Below are 17,854 nucleotides of genomic sequence, written 5' to 3'. Positions count from 1 at the left end.
CCATTATAATTGTGTGTGTGTGTGTGTGTGTGTGTGTGGTCGCTTGCTTGCTTTCACAGGCCACACGCCCAGATATGATTCGGATCCTCTCTGCAGCATTGCACGTGGTTCTAAGGAGGGACATGTCGCTCAACCGCAGACTGTACGCCTGGTTGCTGGGTAAGAGAGACGCTCGCAACACGTTCTGTACAATGCTATGTAGTTGATCTGTTGGACAGATCCTGTTGGTATGTCTTGTGGTCATCTCTCAGTGCTTATTTCCCTGTTGTTTTTTTTTCTCATTTGCGTCTTACTCACGGTGGATAAACATGCCGGTAAGTGTTGGTTTGTTGAGAAGGGTTCATGATCTCACACACACACACTTGTTGGTGAAATTGTTCACCCTTCCATGTTTAACCCCACCACCTTCCCTCTCTGTTTTCTTTCATTATATTGTTTGTGTGTTTTTGTGCTGCACCACAAGGCTTTGACAACAACGGTGTGAGGACAGGCCCTCGTAGCTCTCGACAGAGCAACCCAGAGGACCACGCCACACACTACTTCAACTCATACTCCAAGGACATGCTGGTTCAGGTAGGCCTTGTTTTATTCTGGTCATAGGAATGAGAAGGGAAGGTGAGGGGGTGTGTCTTACTAAGGAGACAATGTCTGCTTTTTCTTTACCAGGTCTTTGTTCAGTTTTATTTTCCAAATACGAATTGTCAAAACATTTCCATTTTGTTTAAGCTGTCCATTAATAATTTTAAGGGGGTACAAGTACAAAAGGCCTATTTCTCTCAAATATTGTTCACAAATCTGTCTAAACCTGTGTTAGTGAGCATTTCCCCTTTGCTAAGATAATCCATCCACCTCACAGGTGTAGCATATCAAGATGCTGATTAGGCAGCATGATTATTGCACAGGTGTGCCTTAGGCTGGCCACAATAAAAGGCCACTCTAAAATGTGCAGTTTCACTGTATCCGGGGGGCTCCAAAAACCAGTCAGTATCTGGTGTGACCACCATTTGTCTCACGCAGTGCAACACATCTCCTTTGCATAGAGTTGATCAGGTTATTGATTGTGGCCTGTGGAATGTTGGTCCACTCCTCTTCAATGGCTGTGTGAAGTTGCTGGATATTGGCAGGGCTGGAACATGCTGTTGTATACGCCGATCCAGAGTATCCCAAACATGCTCAATGGGGGACATGTCCGGTGTGTATGCTGGCCATGCAAGAACTGGGATGTTTTCAGCTTCCAGGAATTGTGTACAGATCATTGCAACATGGGTCCGTGCATTATCATGCTGCAACATGGTAGTGGATGAATGGCACAACAATGGGCCTCAGGATCTCATCACGGTATCTCTGCCATCAATAAAATGCACCTGTGTTCATTGTCCATAACACACGCCTGCCCATACCATAACCCCATCACCACTCGATCCACAAAGTTGACATCAACAAACCGCTCACCCACGCAACGCCGTACACGCTGCCATCTGCCCTGTACAGTGAAAGCTGGGATTCATCCGTGAAGAGAACACCTCTCCAAAGAGCCAGACGCCATCAAATGTGAGCATTTGCCCACTCAAATCGGTTACGAGACCCCAATGAGGATGAAGAGCATTCAGATGAGCTTCCCTGAGACGGTTTCTGACTGTTTGTGCAGAAATTCTTTGGTTATGCAAACCAATTGTTTCAGCAGATTGGTCTCAGACGATCTTGGAGGTGAAGATGCTGGATGTGGAGGACACTTATCTGCGGTTGTGAGGCCAGTTGGATGTACTGCAAAATTCTCTGAAACGCTTTTGGAGACTGCTTATGTTAGAGAAATTAACATTAAATTCAAGGGCAACAGCTCTGGTAGACATTCCTAATGTCATCATGCCAATTGCACCCTCCTTCAACTTGCGACATCTGTGGCTTTGTGCTTTGTGATGGAACTGGACATTTTAGAGTGGCCTTTTATTGTGGCCAGCCTAAGGCTGTGCAATAATCATGCTGTCTAATCAGCCACACCTGTGTGCTCACTCACACAGATTTAGACAGATTTGTGAACAATATTTGAGAGAAATAGGCCTTTTGTGTACATAGAGAAAGTCTTAGATCTTTGAGTTCAGCTCATGATAAATGGGGGCATAAACAAAAGTGTTGCGTTTTATAATTTTGATCAGTGTACATTGATATGTACCAATTGTACTCTAATCTATAGCTGCCCATTCCCGCCAATGTAGCAGTCTGTCATAATCATATATAATAAGCGTTGAATGTATGTCGCTTGTGGCGTCTTGGCGTTATAGCCTTTTATAATAAAAACATCAAATTGTTTGTCTTATTGCCTACCTTTCAGCTCTGTTACTAACAGACACACACATTTTTAAGACAATCTTGTGCTGTTGGGAGACATTACTCTTCAAAGAACTGAAAGTCTGAGTGAAAGGAGGCAATGTATATGTCTTGATGCCCCCACACATACATATATACACACACACACACTCTCAGGGGTCTATCACCTGTTGTCTCACTGTCCCCTACAATTCCCCCAGGCATTCCCTTTGATACCCCCCCAATCTGGCCCACGTTTACAAACACACACACACTATTCCACCGTGTTATTCATGGCGGTTCAGTGTGATGTGTCCTGGTACTCCAGGGGTTTGGTCAGATGGACCGCATCTCCATCCTGATGGGAGTTGTTTTTTGTGGGCGCTTTTCTGTTTCTTTTATATTTTTTTGTTCTGTTCTGCCATCTGTTTCTGACCACTTGTTGGTGCTCCCCGGGAGACCAGGTCAGGGCAGGGAGCGTCTGTTCCCCCGTTTCTGTGTTAGACGTCAAACACACGTACACCCTGGCACATTAAACACTGGCGGTGAATTATGCCCCCCCCTCGGCTTAACCCCCACAAAATGTGTCCATGTTTGGCCGTCTGTCTTGGGGCTTGCTTTGGTCCTTGTTTGTTTTTTCATCTGTTAAGCGGTGTGTGTCCGTCTGTGTCCAGGCCATGGTGGGGATCCTACAGGGAAAGGCTCGGGGTGGGGAGGAGGAGAGCGTCCTAATGCACGACCTCAAACCTTTCCGCATCCTCATCAGTTTGCTGGACAAACCAGAACTCGGTACGGTACCCAGACTGCAGATTGCCCCGAACACATAGGACCAACACAGCACATCCTTCACCTCACTGCCACACCCCCGAACCAATCAAAATTGCATTGACATTGTTGACTTGAATTTCCCAACGATCTCAATTTGCTAATGAAATTCTAGACTTTTAAAGGGCACCCAATGTCTAGAACATATGAGCCTCTGGTTCGTATTCAGCAGAGAACATTCTAGGATTTGTTTTAACGTTTCCCCACAGAAATTAGCATTTTATATTGGACCAAAGCAGGCTTGTAACAGTTCAGTATAGCTGCATTTGCAAATCATCTTAAAAAGAACAACCAAAAAAACATGTGAATTGCGATCCTAGGCCCGGCCATCCTCGAAGATGTTCTGATCGAGGTGTTCAGGACACTACATACCCAGTGCAGAGCAGAACTGGACCTTCAGAACCACAACCCCTTCAGCAAGGATCACACTCATCTCAGCAGGTGGGTGCGAGTGTGCCGTATGAACAATGTGTGGCGTATGAACAACGGCCAAAGTTAAAAGTCCTTTTGATTATTTGTATGTATTTTTATATTTTTTTTCAAGTAAACTGCGAGAGAATAAGAAAACGGCGGAGCTTATCAAGACCGCTAACCTACTGTTCAACTCGTTTGAGCCGTATTATATGTGGGACTACATCGCTCGCTGGTTTGAGGACTGCTGCAGGTCAGTGTGTGCATGTACTGGCACAGTTGCTGTCATGGACAAAATATTAACAGGGGCTGTGTTCATTGGGCCACACCGTTGCATTGGTTTTTGCAATGAAAAAGTTGGGAATTGAGCATTCCTTAAAGGGGCATTGTGTTGAATGTTTGCATTGTAAATTACAAAAATCTTAACTAAAACGCACAATTATCTCTGATCAGTTGACCAATGGCAGACGGGGGTAAACAAACTGTTTTTTCCTGGTTGCTAAATGTCTAACCAGTTCACTCAATTTCTGTTAAAATTTGCAAAATGCACTGAACATTGTAGGCAGTCATTATTCTATTTAAATCACTTTTTTTTAATATCATAAAATGTTTATATGATATTAGTGTTTACTGCTTTTTGACCTAAAATGAAATAGATGAATGAATTAATGTTGCTGTTTTATTAGACAAGTTTCACATTGCCATGTGATTAATGAACAGAACATTGTTTTGCTTGTGTTAATGACCGTCTTTACATGGGGCCACTCTGTCCGTCTTTCAGGAAGACCAAAAATGGACCAAGGCATGCTGGGAGCACAGAGACCCCAGGGCTGTTATTGGTGGAGTTCTCTCAGCTGGTGGACTTCCTATTGGACATTGTCTCCTTGGTGAGACACGCTCCCTCACCTTCCCTTCTCATTCCTAAGACCAGAATACGAACCCTTGAAATATCATTACCAGTCGAAGAGATGCTGATTGTAATTCGGGCTCTGGATGGGAAAGCTTACAACCGATCCCTCTGGCGTGTGCACCTCTTCTGCACCTGTGTGTATGTGTGTGTGTGGGAGCAGTGCTTTAACAGGTTATACTGTATACCTGCCTGTCTGTTTTAGCCTCTGCGTCTTCTATCAGAGAGAAGCTTGTCTCCCTTTCCAACCTGAAAGGGTTGGAAAGCCCCTCTCCCCCCCTGTGCGTGAGCGAGAGATTGTGTGAGTGCATGCAGACGTGCGCTTGCGAGCGTGTGTGTCCTGCATAAGAAGTGTGCTTGCTCCTCTGTTCAATCTATCTGCTCTCTCTCCTTGAAGCCCACTAGAAGCATGAGGGTAATCTGTCAGGTAATGTACTGCTGTCTCCTCATCATCCTTCACCCCGATTGTCTGCTTGCTTCACTGTGGCTTAGATAACATTTAGGCAACATTTCTGAAGCCCTCTCCCCCCATTTCGGAAGTTTTCCTGGCTTTGAATATGGCCATCATACTTCCTAGTAAGTAAAATATGCCTTTACTTTTGGGACAAATGGCAAAAGGCACAAGGTTGTGTGGTTTATGGCCTGTAACGGCTGTTCCTATTCATGACAGCCCTTACCCGTGGTATAATGGCATTATACCATAAATCCCTAAGGTGCCTTTATTGATATTAAAAAATTACAAATAAAGGTTTTGTTATCCCTGGTGTATGCAGTTTAATATCACAGCTTTCAGCCAATCAGCATTTAGTCTTCCACCCAGTTTATAATGGCATTTTGTATATTTACCATGCGTTGGGAATGTTGTGTAAATGAAATCTCAGCCTGGTTTGTCTTTGTCCTGCATGCACAGAGTAGCCTATAGCTTTTTGTAAAATGCCATGTTGGTTTATTCTTTATTTTCCCATTGTTCCATAGTCTTTTAGCCTTACTTTTTTAACGTATTCATCGTATTTCATGTTGCAAATTATAACATTCAAGGAAGTTGTACAATTTATGAAGACAATAATGTACGAAAGATGGCTGTTGATTAAAATATTATTTATTAATATGCTTATCTTAAAGTAACTGTCCAGTAAAACTCATACCCATATAATGTTTATTTTATGTTCCTTTTCAACCCTTCAAAAACCCCACCTCAAACTTGTGAAGTTAAACTGATGGGCCAATCAGTGGAAAGATGAGATGTCCAATCAGTGGTTTACTCAGATTCACTCTCACCATTCTGTTGTTGGGGTTTTTCCACTTCATTCCTACACAGAAAGACTGCTTTTAAAAATTCTAAATTTAATTACTATAAGAAGGAAAACCATTCCACCCATATTTTAATTCCCATTTCATAGAAACCCAGAATCACTGGGCAATGACTTTGATATCTGTATTTTCCAACAGTTTAGCAGATAGCTTTGGAATTACTTCTGAATCTATTGTCATAGCAATTTTCACGTGGTTCCTTCTGAGATAATATTTTTGAATCCTGGTAACTGTACCGATTGGGATGTATTAAGATTGTCACCTCCCCCCAGCGAGAGCCCTCCCAGCTGCTCTTAATGCTGCCTGTTTATTAAGTTTACTTACCACAAAGGCAAGGAAAAGCGAGGCCAGATAAAAGGCTGTTCTTCATGCCGTCACCCGGTGGGTTGGGACTCCCCTTTTTTCCACTCACGCTCCTTCTCTTTTCTCCAGGAGACCTACATTGAGATCCAGACAGAGCACCTCCCCCAGCTTCTGCTGCGCATGGTGTCGGCCCTGACCTCTAACCTCCCGGCTCTGGGCCTGGAGGAGCTCACCCAGTGCCTGCGTCTCTGCTCCAAGATTCTCAGCAAGGTGCAGCCTCCCCTGGTGTCCCCCCTGTCGCTGCCCTCTGGCCCTAAAGGTCCCCGGATCCCCACAGCCTCTGCTAAAGAGGAGAAATCGGTAAGCAAGGGACAGGGATTGTCAAGGATCTCACAGTATGAGTCACGTTAACGCCATTTGGTGTTCTAACCAATATTGATATCTGTGGGAGAACAGTGAGAAGTTTTGATCTGTCATGGAAATAAGTTCTGAAAACAAACTGGCTCCTTTTTAAAAGATTGAGAATGGACTATAAAGGAAAATAACTGGGATGTGTGGGTTCTGCCAAACAAAATGCTTCAGTTGCCTCTATGGTTGTGAACTTTAGCCCGGACACATATACTGTCACTTTGTTTACTATCTGGGTATAAAATAATTAGCATGTATACATGTGTTGTATTAGTTGTATTCATGTGTAAAATGTATGTAAATCAATACACTGATAGTGATAATTTCTAAGCTGCCTTTTTATAAGCATTGATCTCTAAGCTGCCTTTTCATAAGCATTGAGCGTTTCATTAAGCATTGATCATAATGAATAAGCTCAGTTAAAAAAAACTAAAAGCATCCTGTTAATCTTTGTTCTTCTCAGAACAAAGCTTGTGAATATCACCAGAATGAAAAAAAAAATTGCCTTTGGTATTTGTCCAGTAGAGATGAAACTGTCCAAAGAAATTATGTTTACAAGGATCCACACTACCCACTTGCCCGCCCAGCCACAGGCATTCATTCTCTTTGTGAAAATCTAAACTTTGTCCATCTCTCAGTTCCCAAGTATAGGCGTATGGTTGATTACCCTTCATAGTAGATAAATGTCCCTTCTTTCGCTCCCAAGTGAAATCATCAGAGGCCCTTTTGTTGTGAATCCGGCAGAGACAGCGGGGGCCAAGTTCCCCCAAAACATCAACAACCATCTGAAAGACCTCATGGTGTCCCCTGGTCCCTGAGGTGGAGGTTTCAGAGAGGTGGAGGGGTGGGGGCCAGTGGACACACTAGTGGGTAACTAACAGACAGCTGAGCCCCTTGCTCTCAGAGGAGGATGACACTCCCATTGGGTCCATCTCCTCTGTTCGAGTGGAAGGCCCCACACTGCTTCCGACTGCTCTCCTGGGGGTATTTCACCAGAACTGAGTTCTGCCATCTGAGTCCTAGTGCCAGTTTCTGTAGCCCCGCCTGCTTCACCTCGCACCCGGGAACTGTTGGGCTTTGGAAAAGCATCCTGGGAGCGGAAATAAGACTTGGTCATGCCCGAATGAGTTCAAATTCATAAAAGAATTATGTTAATGTTAATTGTTAACATTAATGTTGACATATGTGTCCTTCAATCACATTTTCTAAACTGCTTGCTTCTGCAATGCCTCTCCCTTACCGTAGGTTTTCACAAGCATGCTAACTGTCAGTGGAATCGATTATTCAAAGATATCTCTCTAATCAGTAAATCAATCCTTGGAGTAGAGAAACGCATGTTTCTTATTTCAGGCAATAAAGTAGATAACAAAATAAACCCCTGTCATAATTGCCTAGCAACAACAAGCTGTTTTATTGAACACAGTCGGCATTTCATGACCCTTTTGGTAAGGAAAGACCAAATGAAATAGCATGCGATGGCACAGTTGGGCTGGATGCTTCCTCTTTCCCCAGTTTAAACCGGCAGTGTATTTGTCCTAAGGAGGCTGGCAGGACGCAGGGAACGGGATGTGTGTAGGGTTCAGAAGAGTCCCTTACAATCTGGGCAACAGCTATGCACTCCTGTTGAAAGTGTTGTGTGCACGTGGAGAGTCTCTGGGTTGTTGAATTTTGCCCATCCGTCTCTTAAGACAGAAGAGTGCTCTTAAGAGAGCTCTTAAACTATTCTTTTGTGCACATGAAACACCACACACGTCCCCTATTCCCTTCGCTTCCCGCTGGCAATTCTTACACAAACCACTCCAACTGTGTTAAAACCCTGCCTTGTTATACTCTCGTTTCAATTCCCCTCTCAGCCACTACCCAACGCCCTGGAGCTCCCGGCCGGCGATGTGTTTGAAAACGCAGAGAATCCAAACAGCAGTCGCTCCTCCGAAAGTGGCTTCACAGACTTTGTGCAGTACCAGGCGTCGGACTATCCCGAGGGTGGGACACCTCCACCCTCTGCCGAGAGGGGCCGCAGGGCCTCCCTATCGGCCTCCCAGGCCAAGCCCCAGGACAGGCCTGTCATGCAGCGCTGCCTCGAACACTTCCAACTCTTCCTCTCCCGGCTGGTCTCCCTGTACATCACCCCGGGGGAGGGAGCCGGCGGGGAAGCGGCGTGTGAAGAAACAGCCGATGGCCCGCAGGATAGACCCAACGTTGGGGTGGCGCCGGGGGCCTGTCCGAGAGAGTGTCTGGCAGCTTTCACCGCTGCCTGCCAGCTCTTCCTGGAGTGCTCCAGCTTTCCCGTCTACATTGCTGAGGGCAACCTCAAGTCAACGCCCCCGTCTGAAGAGCAGACCAGTAAGGCAGCCAGTGCACTATCCTGAACACACACTCCCATGCCTTTCTGAAGTCTTTCCCTGTCGGTGCCACGATCACATCCGGGCCCCGACTTGCATTGCTGTCTTTTCTGTCCCTCTTCTCAATCCTGTGTCGTTTCCATTCTCTGTGGCAGACGGCGAGAACATGGGCCCAGCCGTGTGGCTGCAGACACTGATGGATGCCTGCTGCCTGGCCAGCGACTTCAGCATCCAGGGCGCCGCCATCTCCCTGGTCATGGATTTGGTTGGCCTCACACAGTCAGTGGCCATGGTCGCGGCCGAGGGCACAGTCTCCAGCGGCGACCCCGACTCAGCCCTCCCCATGAGCCCGAGCCAGGGACGCGTCGCTGTGGTGATCAGGCCACCACTCACGCAGGCGATCCTGAAGTACATCGCTGAGAAGACCCATTTCTTCAAGGTTAGTAACCAGTCATGCAGGAGCCCTGGAATGTTCTAGTATTTCCAGGGTTTTGTTTTACTCCGGGGCGTGAACAGAGTTGGCAGGCTGGCCTAGCAGTTAGAGTGACTGAAAGCTTCAAATCCCACAGCTGGCAAGGTGAAAAATCTAAAATCGAGCATGTTAACATTTGGCTGTTCCGTAACGTCCCACCCCCTTACAGAGTGTCGCCCTGATTCTGTGGGGCCAGTTGGGGGAGGCCACGCCTCAGCACCACCAGCGGAGTGTAGAGCTCTTCTACCAGCTCCACAACCTGGTGCCGTCCTCCAGCATTTGCGAGGATGTCATCAGCCAGCAGCTCATGCACAAGGACAAGGTTGGTGAGAGCAGTACGCAAAGGAACACGCACACTCTCACACACACACATTTTAGAATTATTGACTGATTTCGGTGGGTTTTTCAGCGGATCCGTCTGGAGGCCCATGTGAAATTCTCTGTGCTGTGGCACCTGACCAGAGACTTGAACATCACCAAGTCTTCCCCTTTCAACCGTACTTTTGACAGGTGAGACTTTGCTCTTTACTGACACCCCCTAAATTAATTTGTATTGTCCCTCTGGGTTTATAGCGAGTGGACAATATATTATATATTCATGCCGTATGTATGGCATTCTTTTGGGTTTTGGTCTCACTTTTCTCTAAGAAACACATACTCCAGCTTTGCTATTACCAAAGTAATCTTTTCTTTTCCCACCTTTTTTTCTCTGTTTATCTGTCTCTCCATCTTTCTGTCTTTCTAAATTCACTACCATTTTAAGTGCCTTTATGGCATGGGGAACATGTTTCCAATGCCAAAGCAATTTGAGAATGAGAAAGTTCTAAATAAAAAGGGTAAATATATCTCTTGATCCTCGCAGGTCTCTCTTCATCATGCTGGACAGTCTGAGTTACTGGGACCCGTCTGCCAGTGCGGTGGGCCGGGCCTGGCTCAACCAGGTGCTCCAGAGGCATGACATCGCCCGGGTCCTGGAGCCCCTCCTGCTGCTCCTTCTGCACCCCAAGACGCACCGCGTGTCTGTCCAGCGCGTCCAGGCCCAGCGCCACTGGGCCCAGGCCTTCCCCAACCACAGCCCCCCTGCTGAACAGGACCCATCAGAACCCATCTACACGAGAGACTCCGGCTTCTCGGACAGTGAGTAGAGGGAGTCAGCGTTGCCGGACAGCAGTCCAAATTTCAGTGAATAACAAACATAATTTAAAGCTAATTAGGACTGTAGTTTATTGGCGTAGGAATGTCACAATATGTCACTGATCCCCTTTTTTCTTCATCTCAGACTTCAGCCAAGTGCCAGGGGGGACACACGGCCTCTGTGGGCTGCCACTGGGCGACATGGAACCCTTCTGCTTGACGGTCAACCCTCTGAGTGACAGCCTGTCCCTGCTGAGCCTGAGCAGTGAGAACCTGGCACTCCGCAGTCCTCCCGGCCAGCAGGGGGAGCCACACCTCCACGGCTCCGAGTCCAGTGGCACCAGCTCCTCCACCGCGGATGACGGCAGCTTTGAGGAACCCGACGGCCCGGCAGACGGATGCGACATCAACCCGGTCCCGACGGAGTCTCCGGATGCAGACCGGTCACTCGAAGACTCTGTGTCGTCGGTGTTAAACGAGCTGATTGACAGGGTTGTGGGTATACTGGACTCGGCGGAGGCGGGCCTGCCCGAAACGCAGTCACCCGCCGAAGCGTGGGCGCAGACAGACTCCGATAGCTCCTCGTCGGACGCGTCGACGGGACTTCGCCTCGACTCAAGCCCCCACCTGGAGATGTTAGCGGGAGGCACCCTGGACTTTTTCAAGGTCACACCGCCGGACCAGGCAGGAGACAACAGTGAGAGGCAACGAGAGGGCATCACGCGCCACAGCTCATCCCCCTCCATCGTCACGCTTCCGGACGACGAGGGTTCCCGACCCGCCACCCCTCCCGACCAGAGCCTTCTGTCCTTGGACGCGGTCGACCAGGGGGCCCGCAAGAGGAGCCACAGCAGCGCCCAGCTCAGCCTCAGGGGTAAGATCATGGAGCGACTGCAAGACAAGTCACCCGGCGCCAAGCCCAAGATGAAGAAAATCAGGAGGAAGGAGGAGGAGCGGCAGCGGAAAGCCCAGGCCGACAAGCTCCACCATCCCAGCATCTTCTTCGGAGACAGCCTGGACCTAGAGAACTGGTACAGCTGCGGCGAGGGCGAGGTGTCCGAGATCGAGAGTGACGCCGGCTCGCCCGGCGTGGGGGCTAGTGAGGGCGGCCCTGAAGGCGGACGCAGAGCTTCGTCCTCGCCCCCCCGGTTCAACATCCACCCGCTGTACCAGCACGCGCTGCTCTATCTGCAGATGTACGACTCGTCGCGGACGCTTCACGCCCTCTCAGCCATTGCTGCCATGCTGCGGGCGGCACCCTCAGGCTTTGTGGGCGCCATCTCCACCACCAGTATCAACAACACATACACCCCCCAGCTGTCCCTGCTGCAGAACCTGCTAGCCCGCCACCGCATCTCTGTCATGGGTGAGGAACTGATACTCCAATTATTGCCGACCAACACACCACAAACAGAAATGACCGTGAATAGCTGGAACGTTTCCTTTTCGCGGCACAGATTTTTTTTTGTTGGCATATTGAAGGCTAAAATAAAAGGCTTAATGGTAAAATCTGGCAAAGAGAAATGCCAGGAAGTAGTACTGACTGATAATTGGGCTTTTCTAGATACCTAAAACTATTTATATTGGAGGATGCTCACCTCATCCACTACCAATGTTTTGCTCCCAGTTTGTATAACACATTAGACAAAAACCATGAATACCACACACAAATGGAAAACAAAGTGCACACTTTTTCACTTTTCACAATCTATGTGTAGCACACACTTGTACAACACAACACATCAACACCTTAAATACCATTGGAAATTGTCACCTTTTTACAGCTTTCTTTAGAGTGTCAAGAAGTGTGATGTTCCACCCCATTTTTCCTCCCAGGTAAGGACTTCTATAGCCCCATCCCCCAGGACAGCCACTCCCACTCATTCCGCAGCGCCATGTTCCTAGAGATCATCATCTCCCTCTGCCTCTACTTCCTGCGCTCCTACTACTCCGCCCACGTGTCGGCCACCGCCGCCGACCTGGCGGGCAATCGCGCCATGCAGCTGACCAGCGTGGAAGTCCTCACCCTCCTTTTCGGCGAGCTGGCCAAGGTGACTGGCGGCTCGGCCAAAGGGTTCGCCAGCTTCATCAGCGATGTGCTGTCCAAGTGCAAGGTCCAGAAGGTGGTGCTCCACTGCCTGCTCTCCTCCATCTTCTCGGCCCAGAAGTGGCATGAGCAGCGGGCCACCGGAGTCAACGTGGCGTCCCAGGAGGAGGGCTTGTCAGAGGACAGTGTCATCAACCTTTCGGAGGACCAAATGGACGGCTGCAGCGCCGTTCAGTCCCAGCTACTGAGGCTACTGCAGAGCCTGGTGGTGCTGGAGCACAGGGTCCTGGCGCCCGCCGAGGAGGGCGATGGCGGGTCCGTTGTCTCCCCAGCCGTCGTGGCTCTAGGGGCGGGGAGCGGCACCGTGTCCAGCTTCGAGCTGCTTGGAGGGGAGGCAGAGCCCGTGAACCCGCAGCAGCCGATGACGTCACTGCAGTACCTCCACGGGCAGCCTATCACGGCACAGGGGATGTTCCTGTGCGCGGTGATCCGGGCGCTGCACCAGCACCACGCGTGTAAGATGCACCCGCAGTGGATCGTCCTGATCACGGCCTCGCTACCCTACATGGGCAAGGTGCTGCGAAGGGTGGTGGCCTCTGTCACACTGCAGCTCTGCAGGAACCTGGACAACCTCATCCAGCAGTACCGCTACGAGACGGGCATCGGCGACAACAGGTCACTGCTCCATCCATTCATCTGTTACTGAAAAATTACAGAAAATCCCCACAAGGGAGGGCCCAATGAGGAAAAAGGCGATTTTTGGCTGGTTACATTTCGGGTAAAGTGTAAGAATTAGGGTTATAGGAGGTGGGTTAAGGTTTTTCGAAGTTTGGATTTGAATGGGAATGTTTGGGGAGCCAGTCACTTTTGGAGGGAATACACTTAAATCCATCTCAAAAGGGCACATATTTAAATATATAGATACAAAAAATAGTGTAAGGATCTAATGAGTGAGAAGGCAAGTTAAATCAGATATCTAAAGTGAAGATTGAGAATGGTTTATTTTAGCATAAATGTATGGAAATAGATTTCCAGCTGTTTAGTAGCAGGGGGAAGACTAGTAGGAAATTAGATGGGTGATGCTGCCACAAGATGGCACTCTTCACCAGCAGTTTTCTGAAGCGCTCATCCACCACTAATGACTTGGTATATTCCCAATTTGTACTAGATAATGACATGAGATAAAATAAACCATTAACGAGACACTTTGATCCCCCCCCTCATCCAGGCCTCAGTGGATGGCCTTGTGCATCCCCCCAGATCTGATTCTGACGGTATTGGAAGGAGTGACGGCCATCATCCACTACTGCCTCCTGGACCCATCTTCTCAGTACCACCAGGTGAGGGAGCCAGTCAGCCACACAGGCAGATAGACATGGCATGTTAGCTTCTTTTTTATGCTAATGCACATCATCTACACATGGACAGGCCTCCTTCTGAAACACACAAGTTGATAACTCATTCCTCACTTAAGTTCACACAGGGATAGTTCTTGTTCTTACACATTGCTGTCTGCAATTTTTTTGTTTGTATATGCGTGTCTTTATTGAATGTCTGTTATTTAGCAGACACTTTCATTCAGAGCAGATTGTATTCATTTTAAGATTGAATAGTGGGACCATATACCATACTTTAATAGGGTGCTTTAACTTTTCCGGTAGGATCAGGGGGGGGTTCCTGTTAGAACCTTTTTGTGTTCTAGATAAAAGATGGGTACTACTTTATGCCCAAAGAGGTTGTTCTTGGAACCTTTCATGGATAGGTGAAAAACCCTTTTGGAAACCATGTACACACACTGTGACTACTTTATTACGTATACTTATCTAGTAACTGGCCTTTGGCCTCTAGAACTCCCTGAACTCTTTGTGAAATTCAAAGTTGATGGCACTTTTCGGTCACACATTCATGCTGTAAACCTCCCATTCCAACTCATTTCGAAAGTGCTCTATTGGATTTAGATCTGGGGGTTGTGCAGGCCCTTGGAGTAAACTGAAGTCGTTTTGTTGGTGGAACCAGCTTGAAATCATACTTGGCGCATTTCCCTGCTGGAAATATGCATTTGAAAACAGGTTGACTGGGGTCGTAAAGGGATGCAAATGATCAGCAACAATGCTTAGGTACGCTGTGGCATTTAAATTATGCTGAATTGGTATTAAGTGGCCTAACGTGTGCCGGCATCAGTTTACTCTGCCACTAGGTCTTGTCCAGGTTTTCATCCATGTAGGTGTTTGACTGCATAACCTGCTAATCTCAATGTCCATATGTTTCCTCTCAGCTGCAGGTGTGCGTGGACCAGAAGCACCTGGCCGAGGCTCGCTCTGGGATCCTGTCCATCCTTCACACTATCATGTCCTCCGTCACCCTGCTGTGGAGCGTCCTGTACCAGGCCGACAACTCTGACCGGCCTGCCGCCGCCTCTGCTGCCTCCACATCCAACATCAACCTAGGATCCACCAAGGTCTGTCTGCCATACTCACCCCTAGCCTAGGACAACTTTCACATCTCCTGGCTGAAATTCTAGAAAAACTCTGCAGTGCATCTGGGTTGACAAAATGCAGTGAACCATTTACTTGTAGTTGATTCTAAGATTTTATTTCTTCAAACCTGCCCCAGCGGGACCCTGTGGTTTGTGCAGGCTTCTGTTTCAGCCCTATACAAAAAAACAGTTCAACTTTTCAACAATATATCCATCCCTTGTTAATTGGTTATGGTAGTGCAAGAGTGGAGCAAAAGCCTGCACACCTGGTCATTTGCTCAGTCTTTCCTTCGCGCTCTCCCTGTGGACTATTAGAACCTGCGTCAGCAGATTCTCGAGCTGCTTGGGCCCATCTCCATGAACCATGGAGCACATTTCATGGCAGCTATTGCCTACGTGTGGAACGAAAGGAAGCAGGTCAAAACCAATGCCGCTTACAAGGTGAGTTCCACAAATTAAAATCCCAGAAAGAGAATGTCCCCAACACAGACATTTATGGTTATTTGTATCGGTGATTGAGCTGTCAAAAGTATTCTTACCCGTGTGTGTAGGTGATCCCTACAGCTAGTGAGGAGCAGCTCTTGCTGGTTGAGCTGGTGAGGTCGGTCAGCGCCATGCGTACTGAGACGGTAATGCAGACAGTCAAAGAAGTCCTGAAGCAGCCCCCGGCCATCGCCAAAGACAAGGTTGGTTCTGCGTTCTCCCAATTACATTGCATTGCCTGGGACACAATCAGATAATCTGTTTCACTGTTGAAAAGAAGCATATTACTGTTGAAATGGTAGGCTGATGAACCCAAGCCGGCAGAACCTAAAAAAGAAAGTGAGCAGAGCCATGCACAAGCTGGGTCCTATTGGGCAATATTGGTTTCTGTTTGGAAAATGCCAAATCTGTAATTTGTAGATGTACAATTTTCCTTTTAAACAAAGTAATCTTTTGAAACTCTGTGAAAGGGTAAATGAAATCAAATTTCCACTTTTTATTACGTTTTAATGACTTACTACTTTTTTTAAACAATAGAGTACAACCAATATTTGGGATATTACTTTATTCTAAATAAAGTTAAATTGGATGCTTAGGAGGCTCTCCTTTACATGTATGATTCTATTTTAGAATAAGAGGTTATTGCTGACACGTTTTAGACCTTTAAACATGTGGATAAAATGAGGTACATTTTTAACTACTAAAGATACAAAAACATTTTATTCCTTAATACCTTTTATTAAGGAATAATAAAAGGTATTAGATTCAGCTTCAACACAGTGAGTTTGTAATGTTTAGCCTGAAATGTGCAAAGGTGTGGATCATATAGTTTGAGAACTGCAGAGCATTTCTAAAAACAAAATTTTTCATGAGCTGCTCATCACTTATAAGGTTTCTCGTACTCAATGAACGGTCACACTTACTCCCTGGTTGGAAGGAGTGGTTAGTGAGAGGGGCTCACATGCCGCCACACGGAACTTGTGAAAGGACATAAGGACAAAATTTATTCACATTACCGTATGTTGGGTTGCGGTCTGGAGCCCTGAATATCCTAGATTTAGGAAAATGAACCGGTTGTGAAATTATGCTTTGACAAGTAAGTATTCACATGGCCCTGTTTTATCAGACAATGATTTTTGTATTGTAACATTTTGATAAACTGTCAATACGCAACATGTGCAAGAACATTCATATGAAAAATAGTGTCTTGATAATGGGCGTGTTTACATTGGATCAAGTCTACACATCCTTTTAGCAAATGCGGCTTTTGTTTATATATGGGCTGAAATCAAGACACATCATTTTCACCTTGCGTAAGTTCTTGTGACCAACAATATTTAAGCAAAAAACTCACATTAAAAATCATGTAAAAAGGTAATATGTTGATCAGAACTGAGATCATTTGTGACATGATTGTGATTAACTGGAAATAGAATGAACTGTCCCTATAGGATTTCCTTAAACTTTTTTTTTGGTTGCATTGTGCAGATATGACCATGCTCCTCAAGGAGCCTTCGATCATGTATGGGGGCTCGGCAGCATTGTGCCATGGGGGTGCTTTTCTTCAGAGGAAACAGGATTGTGGTCAGGATAGAGGGGACAATTAACAGCTCAAAAACAATGATTCAAAGCAAACAAACCCTGCTGCCCTCTGCCAGAAAGTTGAAGTCAAGTATTTAACATTTGAACAGAACAATGATCCAAAGCTAACAGCTGATCTTATTGCTGATGTGCACCAACATAAACTGGCTGTTTCTCTGCCATAGCCTCCTTATGTTCCCTATAAAAAGTAATTCAGTTGCTTTGCCCTCTCTCTTAATACTCGCTTTTTTTCACCCCCCGCGTCCCTCTCCCCCTCTGTTGACAGAAGCATCTGTCTCTGGAGGTGTGTATGCTGCAGTTCTTCTATGCATATGTTCAGAGGTGAGTCGGTTGACATCCATTGAGTTCTGTTGTTTTTACTGGTTTTGTTCTGGTGTCGTTTCTAAAGGTATCTGACTACGATGAGTCCTTGATAGAAAATAATTAGTGATTCCCTGCTTCCAGGATCCCTGTGTCCAGTCTGGTGGACAGCTGGCCGTCTCTGCTGGCCCTGCTGAAGGACTCTATACAGCTGGGCCTACCTGCTCCTGGACAGTTCCTTATTCTAGGGTTAGACCACATACATGCTCACACCTCTTATTTGGCAACCAAGCTATTACACATTTTATAAGGCACATTCACCAAGTAATCCTATCGTGTGTGCGCGTGCGCGTGTGTGTGTACTGTGCCTTGGGAAAGTATTAAGACCTTTTTTTTCTCTACACTTTGTTGTGTTGTAAACTTGATTTATAAATGCCAATCAAGATACACACATTACAATACACCATAATAACAAAGACATTTGTGCTAATTTATTGAAAATGAAAAATGGAAATATCTCAAGTTCATA

At 46.8% G+C, this 17,854-nt stretch overlaps 1 protein-coding gene across 6 annotated transcripts in view; it reads left to right on the top strand.

Moving 5' to 3' along the window:
- dop1a (DOP1 leucine zipper like protein A) overlaps positions 1-17,854 on the top strand; it is a 38,372-nt gene that overhangs the window by 6,559 nt on the left and 13,959 nt on the right. For 2 of the 6 annotated variants that reach the window (XM_010904486.5, XM_010904484.5), the window contains exons 7-27: positions 60-159; positions 491-573; positions 2,979-3,093; positions 3,450-3,570; positions 3,674-3,793; positions 4,322-4,427; positions 4,845-4,874; positions 6,191-6,421; positions 8,323-8,812; positions 8,967-9,250; positions 9,453-9,605; positions 9,693-9,793; positions 10,146-10,420; positions 10,563-11,783; positions 12,254-13,139; positions 13,693-13,804; positions 14,740-14,922; positions 15,256-15,381; positions 15,492-15,626; positions 17,291-17,346; positions 17,470-17,574. In XM_010904486.5, coding sequence (XP_010902788.2) covers positions 60-159; positions 491-573; positions 2,979-3,093; positions 3,450-3,570; positions 3,674-3,793; positions 4,322-4,427; positions 4,845-4,874; positions 6,191-6,421; positions 8,323-8,812; positions 8,967-9,250; positions 9,453-9,605; positions 9,693-9,793; positions 10,146-10,420; positions 10,563-11,783; positions 12,254-13,139; positions 13,693-13,804; positions 14,740-14,922; positions 15,256-15,381; positions 15,492-15,626; positions 17,291-17,346; positions 17,470-17,574 — 5,033 coding nt within the window. Of the gene's footprint in view, positions 1-59; positions 160-463; positions 574-2,978; positions 3,094-3,449; positions 3,571-3,673; positions 3,794-4,321; positions 4,428-4,844; positions 4,875-6,190; positions 6,422-8,322; positions 8,813-8,966; positions 9,251-9,452; positions 9,606-9,692; positions 9,794-10,145; positions 10,421-10,562; positions 11,784-12,253; positions 13,140-13,692; positions 13,805-14,739; positions 14,923-15,255; positions 15,382-15,491; positions 15,627-17,290; positions 17,347-17,469; positions 17,575-17,854 lie in introns of all 6 variants that reach the window. The other 4 variants (XM_010904483.5, XM_010904482.5, XM_010904485.5 and 1 more) reach the window with 2 other exon arrangements.

The sequence above is a fragment of the Esox lucius genome, chromosome 20 (assembly GCF_011004845.1).
Source record: "Esox lucius isolate fEsoLuc1 chromosome 20, fEsoLuc1.pri, whole genome shotgun sequence".
NCBI lineage: Eukaryota > Metazoa > Chordata > Actinopteri > Esociformes > Esocidae > Esox > Esox lucius.
The sequence above is the reverse complement of the archived record's forward strand: the minus strand, read 5'-3'. Positions and strand labels throughout refer to the sequence as shown.